Source organism: Akebia trifoliata, chromosome 11 (genome assembly GCF_017979445.1).
Source record: "Akebia trifoliata isolate Shusen 1 chromosome 11, ASM1797944v1, whole genome shotgun sequence".
In the NCBI taxonomy this organism is placed as follows: domain Eukaryota; kingdom Viridiplantae; phylum Streptophyta; class Magnoliopsida; order Ranunculales; family Lardizabalaceae; genus Akebia; species Akebia trifoliata.
The window spans coordinates 44849061-44869407 of NC_141385.1; the positions used below are offsets into that span (position 1 = coordinate 44849061).

General features: G+C 34.3%; 1 protein-coding gene across 2 annotated transcripts; it reads left to right on the forward strand.

Annotated features, from left to right (window-relative positions):
- The first annotated feature begins 5307 nt into the window (after positions 1–5307).
- Positions 5308–19670, forward strand: LOC147391998 (AP-5 complex subunit zeta-1). 2 transcript variants are annotated; one of them, XM_086458635.1, is made up of 16 exons: positions 5311–5610; positions 5697–5837; positions 7260–7351; positions 10898–10994; positions 11927–11970; positions 12500–12588; positions 14258–14349; positions 14440–14586; positions 15011–15158; positions 15321–15397; positions 15728–15799; positions 17485–17532; positions 17612–17739; positions 17844–18003; positions 18101–18302; positions 18639–19670. In XM_086458635.1, the coding sequence occupies exons 1-16, from the start codon at positions 5488–5490 to the stop codon at positions 18683–18685; spliced, it is 1707 nt and encodes a 568-aa protein (XP_086314761.1). In that variant the 5' UTR covers positions 5311–5487; the 3' UTR covers positions 18686–19670. The 2 variants fall into 2 exon arrangements, with proteins under 2 accessions (XP_086314762.1, XP_086314761.1); XM_086458636.1 differs by lacking the exons at positions 10898–10994; positions 11927–11970 and having other exon boundaries at positions 5308–5610.
- Positions 19671–20347: the final 677 nt, after the last annotated feature.

Below are 20347 nucleotides of genomic sequence, written 5' to 3' on the forward strand. Positions count from 1 at the left end.
CTGTTGACCTCCGACATCAACGATGTCACTGTTGCACACCTTGGATGTTGTTTCCGTCACTTCTTCCCAACACTCCTGCCCCCCTTTCACTTAGGTGCTGTTTGTTAAACTGAAAAAAATAAGTGCTGAATAGCATTAAGTGCTAAAACTTATAAGCACTGAATTTAAGTGCTGAAAAAGTTGTTTGTTTAGATGCTGAATTATATTTGTTATACATTGCTGAAGCTGATAAATTGTCTTTATTACCCTTACAATCATATTATACATTGTTTGCATGTTTCAAGTGCCTATTTCTTATCAAACACAATAAAATATATTATTTCTTATAAAATTAAAATATAATTTATTTTTAAATAATAAATAATACCCAAATCTTCAATTTATAAATAATAATTTATATTTATAAAAGCCCACAAATTTCAAATTAAAATTAATAATGTCATACAAGTCACCAAAATTTGAAATCAACATTAAAATAACTTAATTTTGGATGAATAATTGTCGATGGAAATGAATGATGTGTAATTATAAAAGCACCCTATGAATTAATAAGGGAACCTACACCATAGCCAATTTTTTTTGTTTTATATGGGTTAAAATTTTGGAATGAGCAAATTTTTAGTGAAGATGGTTTAGAGATCATCTTCACAAAAAATTAGTCCATTTTGAAACTTCTAACTTGTCAAAAATAATTTTTTTTTTTTTAAAGACGATTTACGGTTCTTGAACTTGTTTTGATAGGGTTAGAAGTTTCAGGATGTGCTGATTTTTAGTAAGGATGATCTCCTCATTGTAAAGATCATCCTCATAAAAAATTAACTTATTCCAAAACTTTTAACTCATATAAGACAAAATAATTTAGTCATGATGTGGATTTATTAATTTGTAGGATGCTTATATACTAATGAGGAGATCATCCTCACCAAAAATCAACTCATTCCAAAACTTTTAACTCATATAAGACAAAATAATTTAGTTATGGTGTGGGTTTATTAATTTGTCGGGTGCTTATATACTTATCCATGGGATATAAGAGGTAATATCCTTTTAAGAATAAGGGCATACTTGTCCATGCTCAAAAAAACGAAGGGCATACTTGTCCGTGTCAAATTACTGCTTCAGCACTTTTTTTCAGCATAAAAATAGTACTGAATTTTTTTTCACTTATTTTCAACAATAAGCGCTGAAAAATAGCGCAAACAAACATTGCCTTACTTTTTCTCCCCATTCTCCCTCTTTTCCCTTAGCCTTATGCTCCAACAATCTATGCCCCTACCCTCCCACCAACATATCTCTCTCTCTCTCTCTCTTCTTATTCAGTTTTTTTTTTTTTTTTTTTCTCCTGGTATTTTCTAGGTGCAATTAAAATGATAGATTTCAATTTTCCATGATGCCCATTTTTCTAAGTATATTGAAATTCATAAATTAATTCTCACTTTCCATGCAATCAAATGGACCTTAAGAGTCGAAACTTGAACTCATTTTCTTTTCTTATTATAAAGTGGGTCACTAGATAACTCAATCACAAATTATATTTAATATTGATAATAAATATTTAAACTTATCGAAAATAATAACTTCATATAAAAAACATAAAACTCCTTTGAAATATTAGACTATTCATATTGATCTTAGAGGCACTTGAAATGACTAAGGCAAGTCATCCTCATCTCTAGGGTAATTTGGTGAGAGAGTAGATGTCACCATCCATTGCATTGCTCATTTGAGATCAATATCGCCCAATAGTTAGAAAATATTATCCAAGTTAAGAAATCCATGTCAAATCAACTGGATTTTGTATATTTTTAATGTAATGTAATTAACATTATAATGATTTAAGCACGTCATCTATTACTTCAAGGGGTTGGCTCAATGACAATTTTGGATTGATAAGCGGTTAATGCCTGTACTTCATTTAGTTCAATGCCCAGTATGAGCATTAATCCTTCAAGGGCCACTCATGAGGGTGCACCCTCACTTACTTGGGGTGGGTGGGTGGGGGTGTGGGTGTGTGTGATGCGTGAGTGTTGCACACGCCCCAGGATTAGTCCTTTGACAAGACCATCGTCTATGGAATGGGCAAAGTTTAGATACAAGCCGATACCTTGTTATCAAGACCATAGTCTATGAACCGAGCTTTATAAAGTTAGTTTTCTAAAATAAAAATAATCTTTTATTATGATGTATATCATCCTCAAAATTGGTTTAGACAATATTTTAAATTAAAAAAAAGGCCATTACAATATAAAATTACAACCATGGCCCTATAACAACTTTTAATTATATTTCTACAATTACAAAAAATATCTTTTTATTATATTATTTTCAAAATTAACTTAATATTTTAAATTAAAAAAAAAATACTCTTACAATACATTACTTGATAAAATATGATATAAATTAGATTATTTATTTGAAATTTTTGACAAAACTCTTGGAGTAATTATAATTTTTTTTTTTAAATCCTATATAAATCCTAATTTTTGTAAGAGTCGTGATGAATGCACACGATTTTGATACGTGATTGATGTGGCAAAGGCACAGAATTATAGATCTTTTTTTTATTAAGATACACAAGAAAAAGATGTGCGGTTTTGTGCCCTTGCCACATCATCCAAGTACCAGCACCGCGTGCATTCATCATTATTTTTTTTTAACTCGAACAGATTTGTTGACCAACCCAAAGCTCTTGTCTCTTATGTCACTCTAGACAAGGCACTAGAAGGAACCTCAGTACTACACTGTTGAATTGATGAGAACTGTACTTTTGATGATCCATTGTGCATTGGTTGAACTAGAGGGCTACATGGTCAATTATGGTTTATGGAAACAAGCTGCTATGCGCTTCTTCAAATAGGTTTTTTCCGTACACCACATCATTTACATGTATGCAAATCCTTTAATTTCAAAAGGATTGGTGTGTTGGAAGTAAAATTTAGTGTGAAAATAAATTCTCTTCACGAACATGGTAATAATATTTGAGATATTTTCCATGACTTGGGCAGTATATCAGTTTCAAAATTTCGTCATATTAATCGAAAGAAATAGATATTCACTTAATAACATGTTTAGAGAACTACTATTGGCACCCCAAATTTTACTTACCTTACCCAATTTCTTAAATTATTTATCACACCCCAATTAAAGATTAAAACAGTGCAAAGGTTCGGCTCAAATTATAATCTCAACGTTACAAAACATTATAACACTCGTTCAAACTATTTCAGACATTGTTTACAATTTGTGTTAGACTCATATAAAATCCTAAACGTATAAAATAGAAATCTAACAAAAAGAGAGAAAGAGCTTCTATTGCCACCCCAACTTTTACTTATTCTCAATAATTTGCTTATTTTTAATTTTTACTTGGGGTGTAATAAAGGTTGGGGGCACCAATAGCAGTTCTCTACTTTAAAAATGATTCAAATTATTTTTTTTGGAAAATAACTTAAAGGAGCAAGTGGAGGGATTTCTTTCTAATTAGTCCCTAAGCTTTAGGACTTCTCTTACTAGTCCATTTAGTAAAAAAGTTCTTTCTAATCAGTCCTGAACCCCACTCCTCACATTTCTCAAGATTGAAAGGTTGAAGCGACTCTAATCATTTGAATTTACTGTTTTTCGTTAAAAAAATTGGATTTCCAAAATCTCAATCGAGTTTTGAAGATTCCATTCCGACATAAAAAATTTGAGAAAGAAGAAGAAGTCATTTTCAAGTTTTTTGAAGTCATTGGTTTTATTGGCGTATTTAAGAGTATTCTTCACCACATTTTGTAACTAATCCTTTACCAATATGAAGAAATGCATGGTGGTGATGGTTACAATCTCTAATGAGTGGCCCTGATTTCTTCAACGTGGATTGTTGACTTGGATGTATCATGACCCTCTAAATCAAGCTGATTAGGTGGTAAACAGTCCATAAACAAAATCCTTGAAAGATGGATCCCGAAATTCCTTAAAAGTAATTGCATGACGAATCGATCAAGCCTAATATTGTCTAGGGTATCAATAACGACCTCTTGAATTCATGCCCTTACAAGATCATTTAAAGGTCCCAACAAACAAGTTTCAAAAAGTTCAAATAAGAAGGTAAAAAAGTGTGAACTTCAGGGTGAAAATCTAAACTACAATGAACAAGATCATATCAATACCCCAACTTTAAAAATTGGGGTAGAGTTAGAACTTCTCTCATCTTTAGAAATTTTTTACCAAAGATCAAAACACCTTTGGGTTGATTTTACTTTTTGAAGAGGTCATTCTTAAAATTTCTCAAGGGAGTCTACCTTCCAATGAGCTTGAAAAATTGGCCATGAGTGAAGATCTTTTTGGGTGTTGGAGCTTATTAAAGACCAACATATACTCATGGGCCATGAGCTTTTAGTGTTGGCATGGATGTGAAATGGGCTTAATATTGGATTAAGTTATGGATTTGGGTTGTGGACTTGAGTTTTATTTGGATACTTGAAATATGCTTTGAAGGTGGGTTTGGACTAGGATAGATCATGGGTCTAAAATTAAAATGAGTTTGGACTTAAGTTGTGACTTAGGTTTTAGGTTAGAGAAGTGGGTATGGAATTGAGTCGGGTTATGGGTTTAGAGAAATAGGTTAGTGACAAGATTTGAGTACGAAATGATGCATATGCATGAAAAAGATGTTAAGTGACAATTATTGTGAATTGTGGGCTTATTGGAGGATTTTAGATTTTCTAATTAAAATCAAACTTGAGATTTTGAAAATTTGGAACTTTTTTGATGGGCTCATGCAAATTAGAATGTCCATACAAGGCAAATAAGATATATATATATATATATATATATATATATATATATATATATATATATATATATATTTTTGATAATTGGGTATCTGTGTAGACAACGGACCAAACTCGTATTTAGGTTTTGTCCAGTTCATAGACCATGGTCTTGTCTAAGGACTAGTGCAATACCATCACATCGCACACATCGAGTGAGGGTGCGCTCACGCAGATGACCCCTAGGAATTAATGCTCATATTGGGTATGAAACTCATGACCTATGAGCATTAACTGCTAATCGGTCCGAAGTTGCCATTGAGCCAACCCCTCAGGGCTACATAAGAAAAATATTTGTAATTCAACAATCATCAAACTTAATGTGAGTTCTTTGATGAAGTTGATATCATCTAATCAAGAGAAAAAGAGAAAAATTGATTATGTAGGATTCTTAATTTCTTTGGTGGACATTAACAAATAAAAAATCTGAATTACTAAATAATAAATTGTATCCAAATTGGGCGGCTAGGATCAAGTGATGGCAAGCTCATCAGTCATAACCCGCCACGGCGACGCTTCGTTAAAATTTTGTTTTTAAAGCTCCTGAAAAACCAGAAGAAGACAATTGCACAAACCTCCCTACATATCGAACTTTCACAAATCATTGTTTTTTTCATGAATTCGATTCATTTCCGAAAAGCAGAGAAACAATTGAATCTTTGTTTCATATAAAAAAATGGAGAAACAAACAGTGGATCGAGACAGAGATTGGGATTTTCATCTGAGATCGTTATCTGTTGGTGCCAGAGACTCTTCTTCTGCAAACGACCCTGCTTCGGATCCATCTCTCCTTCAATCTGTTTGTTTCATCTCTTTCTCTCACAATCTCTTTTTAGCTTTTTTTTTTTCATAATCGATTTGGCTCTGTGATTCTTTTTTTCTTAGGTGAAAAAGCTCTATGAGATTTGTAAGTCTGAGAAATCTGAGGATTTGATAGCTAGGGTTTATCCACAAATGAGCAAAATCTTTCAACGCTCGGTGGCGACCTTGTCTCAGTCGCAGACCTCTAATGGCATTCTCTTGCTGGTAAGGTTTCATTTTCTCAATCTGTTGGTTCAATTTGTTGTCTCTAAGTTGAATTTGATGTGTTTTTAGTGTGATTATGCTTTAGAATTGAGAGATAATTGAACCTCTCTAGAATTCCGGCTAGTATAAGAAGAAAAACAAGTTAATTACTGGAATTGGTCCATCATTTTTCAAATTAAAATTAAGAGGAGAGTAAAACTATGCAGTGTCATTGTTGATAGTGGAACTAAAAAACCAGATTGGGATGAATGCCTGGCATAAGAAAGCATCGAAAGAGTTTCTCAAACAATAAGCCTTCGAGAAACTTTCCTGTCAAAGGAGCTCATAGGGGTTGATATTTTATCATTTCTCCCAAAGGATTAGTGTAACTTAGTGGGATTTTAATGCACATAAAGGATTCTAATGATCAATTTTAATGGAATCAAGCTCATTGCAATAGTTGGAATTGATAAAGCATAGATGAGTGGCACAAAGTAAAAGTCTACATGTTCTGGGTTATACACAGGTGCATAATGTTTTCTATATTAGTTCTAGATTTTGCTTTGTTTGTTTATTTTGATTAAAATTCATGCTTATGTGGTAGAGATGGTTTAGAAAACTAGTTATTATAATTTTTTTTAAATGAATTCTATGAAGATCCGAAGTAGATATAAAGATGGGTAATAAAGGAGAGAACTACATACATTTAATTTAATGTTTTCTTTATCAAATTTGAATAAAGATTTGTTTCTTTGGCATGAAGTCCAAATTTTGATGGGTGATTCCATCACAAATTTCTTCAATTATGGAATGTGGCCCTTGTTCCACTTAAGTATTAAAGCAAGATAAACTCCCTTGACACCTATACTTCCAAGAGGTTTCATATGTCTGACTGCCTAAAAAATGCACCATATACATGTTTCTAAATGCATCCTAAGTTTTTGGACGGTATCTTAACAACCCAATTAGTCAAATCTTTCTTTCTCAATGCCCCCCACCCCAATAAAACTGCAAACTCAAACTGTCGAGATTGAGTTTCAAATTATCAAGATCAACAATTCAAATAGTTGATATTGACAATTCATTTCCAAATGTTGAGATCAACAATTTATAATCATTGATCTCAATGGTTGTAAAATGTCCATCTTGACAATTTGGGAAAATCCCGATGATTTGAATTATTGATCTCAAGAGTTTGAATTATTCATCTCAATGATTGAAAGCGGGGTTAGGGGGCATTAAGAATGAAAAAATTGTTTACTAACTGGACTGTCAAGATACCACCCAAAAAGTAGGAGGTATTGGAAAGAAATCACGCCGTTAGAGTTCGTTAAGTAATTTTCCATTGTTTAAATTGCTTTGTTATCTTTTGGAACTTTTTGTGCTAAGTATGGTAATTTATCTTTTAAAGGGCTAATCCTTTTTTGTTCTTGGTTCTATTAGGCAATTCTTCAATTCTTTCTTGATTTTGGAGAGGTGGTTCTACATGATGCTGATCCTAGTCTAAGGACGTATTTCCGTTCATGCTTAAGCCGGTAATCTTTTTACATTATGAAAGGTTTCTTGATCTTTTATGCTGACATAATACATATGTCTAAATGATGTTTGTTGCTATTTTTTTTAGATGTAATAAACCCACTCCCATCTACGTGTGAAATCTTAAAAACAAACTCTTTTAAACTCCTTGAAAAAAAAAAAAAAAAAACTCTTTTAAAAGACAAACCCGATATCAACAATATACTGTCTTTAAAGTCTTGATTTGATCCTAAAACCTTCCCAAACCCACCTGATCATTTTCTTGGGTACTTTTGATCATTGTCACCAAGTTGGGTTTGGGAATAGCTAGCATGGGAAAAATTCAGTAAATTCGGAAAAAAAAGGGTAAAAATTGTGCCAGGGTTAAGGCTATAGAATTGTCTGTACAAGTTGTGTTCTCATATTATATCATCAATACCATATTAATCTATAACAATAAATCACCGAACCTCGTATTAATATCATTCATACATCCAAAAAAAATGTAATCACAAATCCACAACATTCAACACTTGTTAAAATATAAAACGATTACAATCAATAGTCCAAATTATGATTCATCAACCGGTTAAAATCATCAAATTCATTGTCATTATCATTTGTATCCTCATTATCTTATGTTTCGTTGATAAAATGGTCACCATTATGTTTATCAAGATCATCTCCTCTCTGCATTAAGGTCATACTTTCATTCTTCCCTATTTAACTACTAAGTTTGTAATTTAATAGTGAAGTTTGCGATTAATAGAGAAATTTGTAAAATTTGTGACTTATTGAATAAAAGTCGCGACTTATAGTGTTGAAAGAAAAAAGTCATGCTTCAATGCAACTTTTTCAATAAGTTGCAGTATTTGGTGACTAGACTTTTGATTCTTAAGCTGGGTTCAGGTTAATGTCACATTTGTTGTTTCTTCGTGGTTTAGGGTTGTAGGTTCTTGACTGACCTTTTCAACTTGGCTCGGTTTTGATCCAGGTCACAAATACTGGTTGAAACTTTGATCTTAGCTGATCGCTTGCCACCTTTATGAGTAGTCAAGCAAAACTTATGGCAAGGGTTTCACTTACAATATTACTCAACCGCATGGTGGTTTAGTATTTGAGAATTGGTAACAACAAGACCTAAGGTTGAACAAAGTATCAGAACACCATTAATTTTTAATAAATTGATTCTGACTTCTCATGATTGGTAATCACAAATAGATAAGAATGCAATTAGTCTTCCATTGGATAGCGTCTTTTTAGGGATTGGGTTTTATTCTTTAGTTATCCACCTTATTTGTTAATTTTGTGGAGCATTTGAAATGAAAGAAATGGAAGGATTTTTCACAACCTTCCATTGAGCAAATGGAGTCATTAACAAGATCAAGGTAGTGGTTTTCCTATGGCTACGTCGAAGGAGTTTAGAGAAATGTTTTGTAGTAGCTAGTAACTTTTTGAGAGCCTAAAGGACGAAGGCCTGATCCTCCCTTTCTATTCATGCTTCAGAGGTAGAAAATGGTCCTTTAGTCATAAATTTTATTAAGGTAGATTTTATGGTTGTTCTCTTGTGACTTTGTTGATATGGGCAAAAGTTTTCGAGACAAGGAGGGGGGAGATTGGGTCTTGTAGAGTAGTGCTACTCAAACAAAGCCAGGGTATCTCATTTCTACAAGGTCTTATATATCTCATAGGCTTGGTATTGGACAACTTAGTTGAAATGATGGTCTTTTGTAATGCTTTTAGTTTGGCGTACTAAAAAAAGTGATGTCAAGATTATTATAGTGGTTTGGGACTTGGTGATTTAGAGCTTCTTGTTCTCTCCTTTCCTCGTTTGGCAAACAACATAACAGATATCCTAACAAAAATGAAGATGTTTTAAAGCGTGCTTTGTGTAGTGGTTCACACCGTTGTCTTTTTTAGGATATCCACATTTATCTTTTCTCATTATGTGCTCTCCTATGCACCCCCCCCCCCCCCCCCCCCCCCCCCCCCCCCTTCCCTTCTCTCATTATTTCTTCGGTTAGCAATAAGTTTTTAATTTTTTTTTCTCTAGTCTATATATTTGATAAGCAAGTGAGTTAGTGGTTAGTAATTAGTTGGTGAAGGCTGGTCAATTAATTTTTATAGTTACTAACACCCCCGCGCCCTAAAAAGAAAAAAAAAAGGTATTGTTGTTTATTGAAAGAAGAATGCAATTACCTATCTTTTCTCATATAGAAAATGTAGTACAAAGCGGTTGAAGATCGGAGTTTTTATATGCAGTTTTGATCATATTAGGTTATCACATGATCGCATACAAAAGTATGCAATGGCATATGCACATGTACTTCTGTTCATTTATTGTATTTTTAAAAAAATAAGTTTTCTCGATATGCGACTGCATAAACTAACAAAATTATGCAATGACATGCGATTGCATGCACTTTTCCCCCCGACTTTTCATATTTTTTCTATTTTTTAAATAGATTTTCCTGAGTTGCGACTGTATATGCTATTGTGCGATCGCATGTGCACATGCGATTGATAACATAGATGAAGATTGATAAAAAGTGCCTTAGATGTAAGTATATAACATATTATTGGCTTTTCACTTCTTCTAACATTGCTTAGGGTGTGCTTGGAACACGAAGATTGAGGGTGAGAGTCGGACTTTCAAGAGTTGAACTCTTGGGAGTTCAACTTTTGAAAGTCTATTGTGAAAGTTAAAAATAACTTTGGTGTTTGGTTGGTGAAGATGGTTTGGAGATTGTCGGTGATGTCAGGGGTGGAGATTCAGAGCAGAGGAGAGAGTTTCGGTGTTGGGGACGGAGCAGATGTTGTTGCTTCCACTATTGTTGTTCAAATTTGAGAGAGTTGTTCAAGAATCCATATCAAAAGAGAAAGAGACAAGTATAGAGAGAAGATTGAGAGAGACTAGAAGAGAGAGGGCCCCATGAATTTACAGATGAGGCAGAAAGAGAGAGAAGACGTCATGAATGTGCAGAGAAATCAATGAAGAGAGAGAGAGAGAGAGAGAGAGAGAGAGAGAGAGAGAGAGAGAGAGAGAGAGAGAGAGAGAGAGAGATGGCTGGTGCAGTGGTTGTGGGTAGGGAAGGAGCAGGAGAGAGACGATGGCTGGCACAGTGGTTGTGGCAGGCGAAGAAGTAGGAGAGAGATGGCTGGGGAAGAAGGAGGAGAGAGATGGCTGCGATGGAAAGTGCGGGTTGCAAATGTTCTCAACATTCACCCTAAAGGGTGAATGGAACTTCAGAAACGACAAAGTGGTTTGAGAGTTTGCGAGTTGTCAACCCGCGTAAGTTGCGTTTCCAAACATCGTAAATTTACAAACATGCGCTGGTTACCAACTCTCACATGCAACTATCACTTATCAAACATACCCTTAATCTTTCTGGCCTGGCCTGTTTCTTTGCCACCCAATTTGACTTTGTATTGTTTCGGTGTTCAGTTTTCCAAAATTTTTACTTGAAGAGAAAAGTAGCTGTTATGAAAGTTATTGCTTATATGTTTGGTAATAATCCAATTGCAAGGGTAAGTTCACACTAATTTTTATCTCATGTCGATTGCAGTGAGTTTGCGGACCCTGTTGTTGCAGAAGCAACTCTCCATTTCTTGAATGCAAATAAAGCAAAACTTATCAGTTCTTTTCCTTCCTTACTTCCACTGGTATGATCTGAAGTTAAGAACACTTCTTGTCATGCGTGAATTTTGGAGCATCTGATCTGTTCAATTTTTCGAATATACTATGTGCAAAACCATTTGGGGGATTTCAAACCACAAGTTCAAAATTGCTTGTATGAGCTACTGTTATGCATAGTATCTTCTGAGACACCTGATAAAATGGAAAAATATTAAAGATAAGTGTGGTCCCTATGCAAGGATGACACAGACCTACATAGATACACACGAACCTCTGTTTACATAACCAGAACATACACTCTGTTGTATGTGAAGGGGGGAGATTCCTAGAAATGTTTTGTTTTTGGTCAAACAAACATAGAATGGTTTTATAGGTGGGCCTTTTTTATTAACTGAAATGCTGCTAACTTAACATTCACAGTTTCAAAGGAACATTTTCAGCAAATTGTTTGTTTGGCCGCACACAGTAGAAACTTGAAGTTAATAATCTTAAGTGCAGGCTAACAAATGACAGCTATGCCTTGTGATTAAGATTTACTAATAATTGGTAAGTAGCATAAGTTTTTATTATTATTAATTTTTTTACTTTTTAATCTCAAATTTTAACTATACATGGCTGGTGGAAAAGTGGCATTTAGTATTCATATTGGATGGTGAACCGATTTTTCCTAATAAAATAATACATGTTATATTTAATGTCAATATTTTTAATTTTACCCCCGCCACTGTCACCCCCACGACAAAAACCTTAATCCCCAAGGTTTTTTGTTTTGTTTTTTGATAAGTCTTATCCCAAAGATTTGGGGTTGGCTAAATGAATTTCGAGTCTTAAATAATTTAGCTAACTTTATAGCATTCATAAATTATTGTGTCATTCAAAACTTAATCTGCTTTTAATTTTTTGAATTGGCTTTATGCATATGACTTTTTCTTGCCTAATACCCATCATGCATTTGCAGTTCTTTCCATTACTGTTAAAGCTGATTGCGTGGAATGGAGAGAAGTAAGTTAATATAGGTTGATTTTAATTGGGTGGCCTCCTTGGCCCCCCTCTTCTTTTCTAATAAATTCTTTATCCTTTACCCATCATTTTTTTATTGGCATAACTATTATCTGTATGTAGAGTTAAGAATTGATTCATGATCTGTTCCTCATTTTTCATAATCTTTGAGTTTCAATATCATGCAATGATGACTCATCTGATGACATGTAGAATACTCATAAGTCAATCCAATACTCAATCATATTTCTTTTGTATTTCACAAACTTTAAAAAATCATTTCATGTGAGGTTTAAGTAAAAATGATAAAGAGAGTCACTTTCTTTGCTATTTCTATTTCTAACCATTTTCTTCACAATAACTTCTATATTTCTTAACCTTATATATTGTAATTGTTTCAGATATCATTTGATTGTTAAGTCTCAAAAGATTTTGTAATAGTCATATATTAGGTGATCTTGATACATTAACTAATCTTCAAGAATGTTTCATGGATATAAGCTGATCATGATTTGGCTATTTCTCTTTTCAGTTTAGAGAAATTATTTCTAAAGATATTTCCTGGAATGATGTCTCCTGGGTCATTTCTTCCGCTATTCCCGTCACTAGTGGACCTGCCAAGTGAGTTCTCTTATTTTCTTTTCTTAGCAACTGTTTTCTTTTGCCTCGCCTTTGATAATGTCATAAATATGCTAGTTCAACCACCTTTGGAAGTTTTTATATGCATTCTGGTCATCTATCAAATACACACACAATCTAGTCCTGCTCTTTGGTTGGTCCCTATTTATTTATAGTTTGTGTATCCTGATGAATAATGGATTATCTGTCTTTGCCTTATCCTGCATTCACACTTGGTACTGCAAAACTTGTCTGCTGTGGCCGACCATCTTTTGGTGTACTTCAGTTGCATGTGACAAGGTTCAATAAAATGAGATTTGAGTCATATTATCTTGGGTATCAGTCAGATGTCCACGTTTAACTGCTGTGCAGTAATAACTATAATTGAACACTGGCAGGAACAATAATTAATAGGTGGAAGCCTATAACCTCAACAGGTCATACTGAGGCTATAGCTTCAGCTTGCTGAGACATGCGCCTTGAGTTATAACCTTACGTTTGGATGGAAATGGGCTACCTAACCCATTGCAGTTCTTTTTTATTTTGGTTAACTTTGGCTGATGAACTTTTGCTAAATTTGAGGTTCAGATTCAGAGCTTTTGAGCATTTTCTTTGAAAATTTGCATAATAGTTGCCATGAAGGCTGGTAGAGGGAATAAGGTGCTATTTTGGGATGATTGTTGGTGTAAAGAGCCATTTCTTCACATTAGTTCCCCTTGTTTATTTTCCATTTCATCAGAAAAAAAGGTTGCCACTTGATAACTTATGGGTGCTGGGGATGAACTTTCTTGGAATTTGGTTCCAAGAGAACCTTCAACACAGAAAAAGGAGAAACTTCAATGACAGTGATGTTCAAGTCATCGCATATCTCTCCAACCTTATCTCTTGTGCTTTTGCCTTGTCTATTGAGGATAAAACAATTTGGTCATGTTGTTGAAACGGATATGTTCTCGGTCAAATCTTTCCATGATTTATCAAAGTCCGTTTCTGGCGTGGAATTTCAAGTTATCATTTGGGATCCAAAGGTTCCCTCTAAAGGTTGCTTTTTTCATTTGGATGACAACCTTAAAGAAAATCCTTACTACTGATCTATCATGGTTAGATGTATCATTTCAGTTGATTTTTGTTTCTTATGTAAAATTAGTGGAATCTATTAACTATCTATGTATTCATTGTCCTTTTTCTTAGGAAATTTGGACTCACTTCATATCTTTTTTCCACTTTTATTAATGCTTCCTTAGCTCAGGTGCTTCATTGTTTAAAGGATTCTATGGAGATTGACCTCCTTTGTTGTTTGTTGGGGCATGTGGAAGGAAAGGAACATCAGGGTCTTCGAAGGGAAAGAACATTCCTTTTGGGGGGTTATCATTAGTACTGCAGGCTTATTGGTTTTCCTTTTTGTTTGTTGTGTGTAATGTGTTCAAGGAGTTTCATGGAGTGCATTTTAAGGACCTTTTGTTTAGATGAAATAATATTTGTTAGGGCAATAGGTAGCTTGCGTATTTCCTTGTATTTTAGTTGGTCTCCTTGATCTCCTTCCTTTTTATTTAATATAATTTTCTTTTCTATTAAAAAATTTACGAGCATTCTTGTTTTAGCTTTTTATGGTGTGAAGATTTCTTATGTTAGGCTTACATTATTTTGACATATTTTTCCATTCATTTGTTGCCAGTACTGGTAGTAGCATTGGAAAAGGTGGAACGGAGCTCTGGGTCCCTCCTTGGGAGTAGCATTGCTTCAATCCAGAAGAGTACGGCTCCTGAGGTTATCTTTATAACTTTTGAAACTTGCTTGAGTGGAGAAAAAAACTGGTACTTATTGTGTGATTGAGGATTCTCTTTTCTCTGGTTGCAGATGCTACTTGCACTCATGGATGAAGCTTACACTGGTTCAACCATAGCGGATAGGGAGGGTGACTCGGAAGCTGAAGATAATGATACTATTGATGTTGCTAATTCTCTATTTCTCGATCTTCTCAAGGATGAGAATGACGGGCTTGCTGTATGGTTCTTTCCATGTGTCCATATACACTTTTTTGTCTTATTACAAAAACAGATATATTTGGGTATGACAATTTATAAGAATAATTAATACAAACATATTGTCATGGAATCTATTGCAAAGACAGTGTCTCTCATCAATATGGAGTTTGCTATGCAACCACAACAAATGTGTTTTAGTTTTTAATGAATTTGAACAAACAGCTGAAATGCTCTCTTTCAACATTTTCTTTTCTTTTCACATTTATTTTTCCTATTTTGTCTACTATGTTTGGTTCTTTCAAATAGGGTTCATGTCTGTTTCAGGCTTCAATATGGTTATACTTAGATGTTTCATTTGCATAGATTCTTTTCCTGTTATTATGACATATGAGTAGCTGAATATTGCATTTAAATTTTTATAATATTTTTATCACTTATTTCAGGAACGCCACTGGACTTCTCCTGGGGTTGCTGCAGCATTACAAGCTGCAATTAACACCCCTCAGTCCGAGAGGCTAAGACAAGCACTTCGTATGGCACCTCGGATTCTTGACATGTATTTTTCCATAGCATTGCGGGATGTTAATAATTGTATGTAGCTTTTCCTTTTCAATTCTTATATATACATCAAAATCTTTATTTTTCACTCTTCTACCTCAGCAGAATACTTTTTTGTTTGTTTAAAAGAAGGTCCTATTCAATTTGCATCTAAATCTGTTAAAATTCTGAAATTCAAGTCAATGTTTATTTCAGCACTAATTTGCGCGTTAATTCCACTACTTATGTCAAGAAATGCCACGTTATTTCCAGACAGGATTTTTGCTTATGAGGTGCGTGAATACTATTATCAGAATTCAAGGTTTAAACAAATATTCCATATAAATTCTGGTCCTTACTGTTGCTATTTTGCTTTCGTAAGATAAATACAATAAGTGGTGCAAAGATGCAAAACACCCTAGCTACCTGAAGGTGAATTTGGACACTTCCATAGTTGAGCATTGAGGAATTACTAAGACATGACAAATATTTTTTTTTTTCACATTCTTTTTCTTCCCCCTATTAAATCTTGCAGTGTGTTGTTGGAATTCTTATTGTTACTTAAGGCTATAGTGCTTCCTGAAGACAAACTAGTATTTCTAAAATTTAGTGTGTATTTGCAGATCCGAAGGAGGCTTTTAGAATTCATGCTAGCCGCATTTCAACGATCTCCAGATTTTATTGCACTGTTGAAGGTATTTCCTTAGCAAACTCTAGCTTACCAATTCGTTAATTTGTTTTGTTCATTACTTCATTAACCTCGTAGCACTGATTTCTCAATAACTTACTACTGATGGTCATAATATTGTAAAGCTGGAAATTTCATTCCCTTTGGTAGACTGAGGGTCTAAGATATGATTATGACAGGTAAAAAGGGGTTAACTAAGCTACTTTCTGGATGTGTATTTCATTTCTTAATATGTTCATTTTGTGAAATATTGTTAGATAATTTGTAGGTTCTACATAGTCATGGTAGTTTTGAACATTAGGTTTTAGGAATTGTTTTACTGTATGAGGGCAAAGCGGTCTTCTAATTAGCAGTGAAAATAAGATGAATTGATTCAAGCTTTTCCTGGCTTAGGTCGAGTAATGCACTGATCCCAAAGTTTGGGAGCCCACTATAATGCACACAACACATCTGAGATTGAGCCTGTTGAGCACCATATTCTCAGCTTGGGCTTGTTTATTTTGTGAACCTAGCTTGAGACTCAAGCCCAGTTGGTGGCAAATTGAGCCTGAATTGTAGACAGAACATGCTCTGTTGGTTTGCATCCCTGCTATTACCACCATTGCCGATTGTCTCCCTCGGTTCTTTTATTTAATCAGGTGTTGCTTTTGGTCTTTCTAACATGCCCTTAGAATGTTGAAGAAAGTCTAACCTTTGGTGTTTCCTGAGAAAAATCACGGAGATAAATATATAGAGGCAATTTCCATCATTAAGAACTTATCTTGTGCTGGTCGAGTTGTCTTCTTTGTAACATGGTTCCCACTTGGTCACTCCAACTTTTCAAAGGATAGCATGCTATATGCTAAAGGGCATTTTTAAGAATCAGTTTTGGACCTTTGGCCCATATAGATTGGGACGAGTAATTTTGGATGATGCTTTCTAAAGTGCAACCATGCAAGTTTGATGAAAACTTATTATTTGTTACATGATCTCGAAAGTTTTCCATTGCTTTGTTGTGGATCAAACATAGTGCAGTTATAGTGCAGGTCAGAGTCCAAAATCAATGGGTTGAAAATCCTCTATGGCTGACATTCTGGCTAAAGAAGGGGGCAATTTATCCTCATAGATCTTATTTGTTGAGTAGAAGCAAATTTATTCTCACATTTTTTTTTGTTGGTAGTAATTTAGCGAAACCTCTCAAGTTTTCATACACTCCAATCAACAAAATCATTAATTTTGGTTACGTAACACACTTGTCTTATAATTTTGTTTCCTGTCCCAAGTAACTGACATTATTAATTCTGTTTCATACTACATCAGTGTGAACTGTTGTGTATATGACATCTTATTAACTAGAATCACAAATTTGCACTTTAATGTCTTGCTATAATTCTCGATGAAATAACAGACTGCATTGGCTTTTGGTCTTCATAATACCACTGTTTTTCGTATTTCCTTTCGGATAAACTGGTATCAAACCTTGACCTGAAGGTTGACTGAGAAGCACCATTATCATCCTATAGAGTTAATGCTTAAATCTGCTGCCACTATATTTTCATTATTGTTGTTACTAGAATCCATTTGTCAGTTATATTTCTAACTTTGACCCGATTTTAATTTGTCAAAGGTACTTGTGCTAGATTTTCCTCTTATGAACTCTGGCTGTACTTTGAATAAATATTACAGTAACAATCTACGTAAAATCTTTTGCAGAAGCCTATCATTGACAGACTTGGAGAAGCTTATGACAGCCCTGCCAAGGTAAGACGACTCTCGCAATCAGGTGGTTGTCCGTATACAATAACATTTATTGCCACAAATAGTATATTTTCTTGTACAGATAGAATTGGCATTACAGTTATGTTGGGCTATTGGGGAGCATGGAGGTGGAGGTGGATCCCACAAAGATGCAGCTCGGGAGCTTTTTGAAAGCTTAGAATTGCTTTTATATGAGAATCTCTCATCTAGGTTGGTGTAACTATTGCCCATGTTATTAGCACCTTTAGAATTTTTCTTGGTTATATCGATTATATGACATGCTTTGATGTTTTCTTTTTTATTTATTTGGGAAGTCGTCTGGGTCTAAGCCAGGAGTCAATTCTTGGCTCTGATGGTGCAGCTTTTAGAAAATCATCCCAAGCTAGGCTTCTATGTTTTGTCGTGACAGCTATTGCAAAGCTTGCAACATATCATCGTGAGTTACTACCAAGGGCACGTGTATCTTTAGCTAAGGTTTGTCCATCACTTAAGGTCAACAAGGTTCAAAATTTCTGAAAACTTGTCCATTTGTGTATAAATTATACTTAGTTAAATTATATTGGTTCTTCAGGTAGCTCGAGCCCGAAACGCAGACATGAGAGTCTGGAGGCGGGCTCGTGATTATTTGGGATTAATGAATGAACCAGCAATATGTATGTCTGTTTTGGGACCTTCAAGTGGCCATAAGCAGAGTCCAGGTACTGTCAACTGGAGTAAGGGTGGCACTGAGATGATTGCTCACATTCCATTTTACATTCTAAGTGAACAAGAAGGTATGCTTCATGTAGTGTGGAGTCATAATTGTCTGGAATTTTAAAAGCTAGGTTTTGATTTACTTCAAGAGCTAGTTTTTGATTCAAAATTCTCAGATGAGCATAACGCTCATTTTCATCAAGTGGTGATACTACTGAAATTATTTACTTGTTTCTCATTTTGAAGAATATTATGTAAGTTGAAAAATTATCTTAAAAATTATTGCATCCCAGTACATGAAATGGAAAATGTTCTCGTGCTCTACAAGTGAATATGGAATTTATGGATTTTGGATTAACTCTTATGTTTTGATTATTTTTTATGGTGTCTGATTCTAAATTGTGCCCTTATTGCAGGTCCACCCTTCCATGATTTTTCATTCTCAGATATCATTCCATGCTAAGAAAGACCCGTCATTTGACAGATAAGAGGCATATCCCAATTTTTCTAGTTAAGAGCACGATCAGCATTTCGGATATATCGATTTATTTTATTGATAAAAAAGAAAGTCTTTTTTGTGTTTAACAAAAGTTGTGTATCTCTTCTGTATAATCTTGGGTTTCGATCAAATTTCTCATGAAAATCTCAGAAATGGAGATGTATTATAAACAAGGTGAGTTTATATTTTTAAATTTCATTGCAAATCACCTAGGCGAGAAGATTTATTTTGATGATGGATTCAGAAAAAAATAATGTTCTTGTTTGGGTGCCCAAGTGGGACCCAAATGATGAATGGGTAGATCATGGATAGCTAATCCATGGTTGAAGTTCGGGTTTTCAAACTATTGACGACGTACCCATATTGATGGATCTGTTTGACCAAAGGGAGTTTGTTTTGATTTACTCATGAAAACATTTACCATGTCTTTATTACACGAAAAACATAAATTAGCAGCAGTACATAATGACCTGATCGATCAATACTATCCTTTCAAGAACAGTCAGATCAGACCAAAAAAAAAGAAAAGAAAAAGCCAACTTTTGATGGCAGCTTGGCCCCCCATGCATACAGGGAGTGGTAGAAGGTGCCAACGGTGTTTGTTTGGAGGATCTAGTTTTGAAGGTGGGGTTAATCGTGGTAGACTAATTTATTAAGATTTTTTAATTAATTAAATTTTTTTTGTTTGGGTTGGGGTGGAGATTATTAGTCTTGTGAGGAGAACATTTTTTTGGCCAAGATGGAAAATCATTGCTTCAGGGAAGATTATTTATGATTAAAATGCATAATCACAGTACCTGCAAATTATATTTTTCTTCTCGATTTTTCCTTGCAATTATAACGATTATTGGTATAATAAATTAATCCTTTCTTATTGATTTCTTTGATGGGTCTTATCCTGCTCAAAATCTCAACAGTGTAAGGATATTGAAAATGAAGGAGTTTTTTTTTTTTTTTTTTAAATATTAAATAAGGCTAGAGGGTAAAGATGAGTGTGTTTTGAGTCATGTTTCATTGGTCTCTCATGGACGATCATGTTAAAGGGGGATGTGTCATCACCCTTATACAAAATTTTGAATTATGCAAAATTTCAGGATGAAGTTGTAGCTGTGACAATGGTAAAGTTGACCTCTTGAGTGAATTCCAACTATCTCACCCTTCTGCATGCTCCTATTAGACCAATAACTCTTGAACCCACAACATCATTACTTGGGCCAATCCTTCATGGGTTTCCTCTTATATTCAATGACTTTCCCTTATAGAGGAAGTGGATTGATGTGCCAAGGATTTTTTTTTTTTCAATTGTGATGGATAATTCAAAACGGAGCACTGTTGAAAATAAACCCCAACTACTCATTTTAGAGGTCTATATTCCTTCTACTGATAATCGTGCAAACAAACTTAGGGACGATATTGTTATCTGGATTTTTTTGACTTGATGACGAGTCGTTTCTAAGGGGAAGGGGATGTTAGGATCTTTATATAATTCAATTTAGTATTATTTTAGAGAGTTTCTATTTTAAGTTTATGAGGAGTTTAGTATAAGTCTAATTAGGTTGTCAAATTAAATTATGATTATTCTATTTTAGATTTATAGCCAAAGTGGCAAGTAATCATCTATGCATA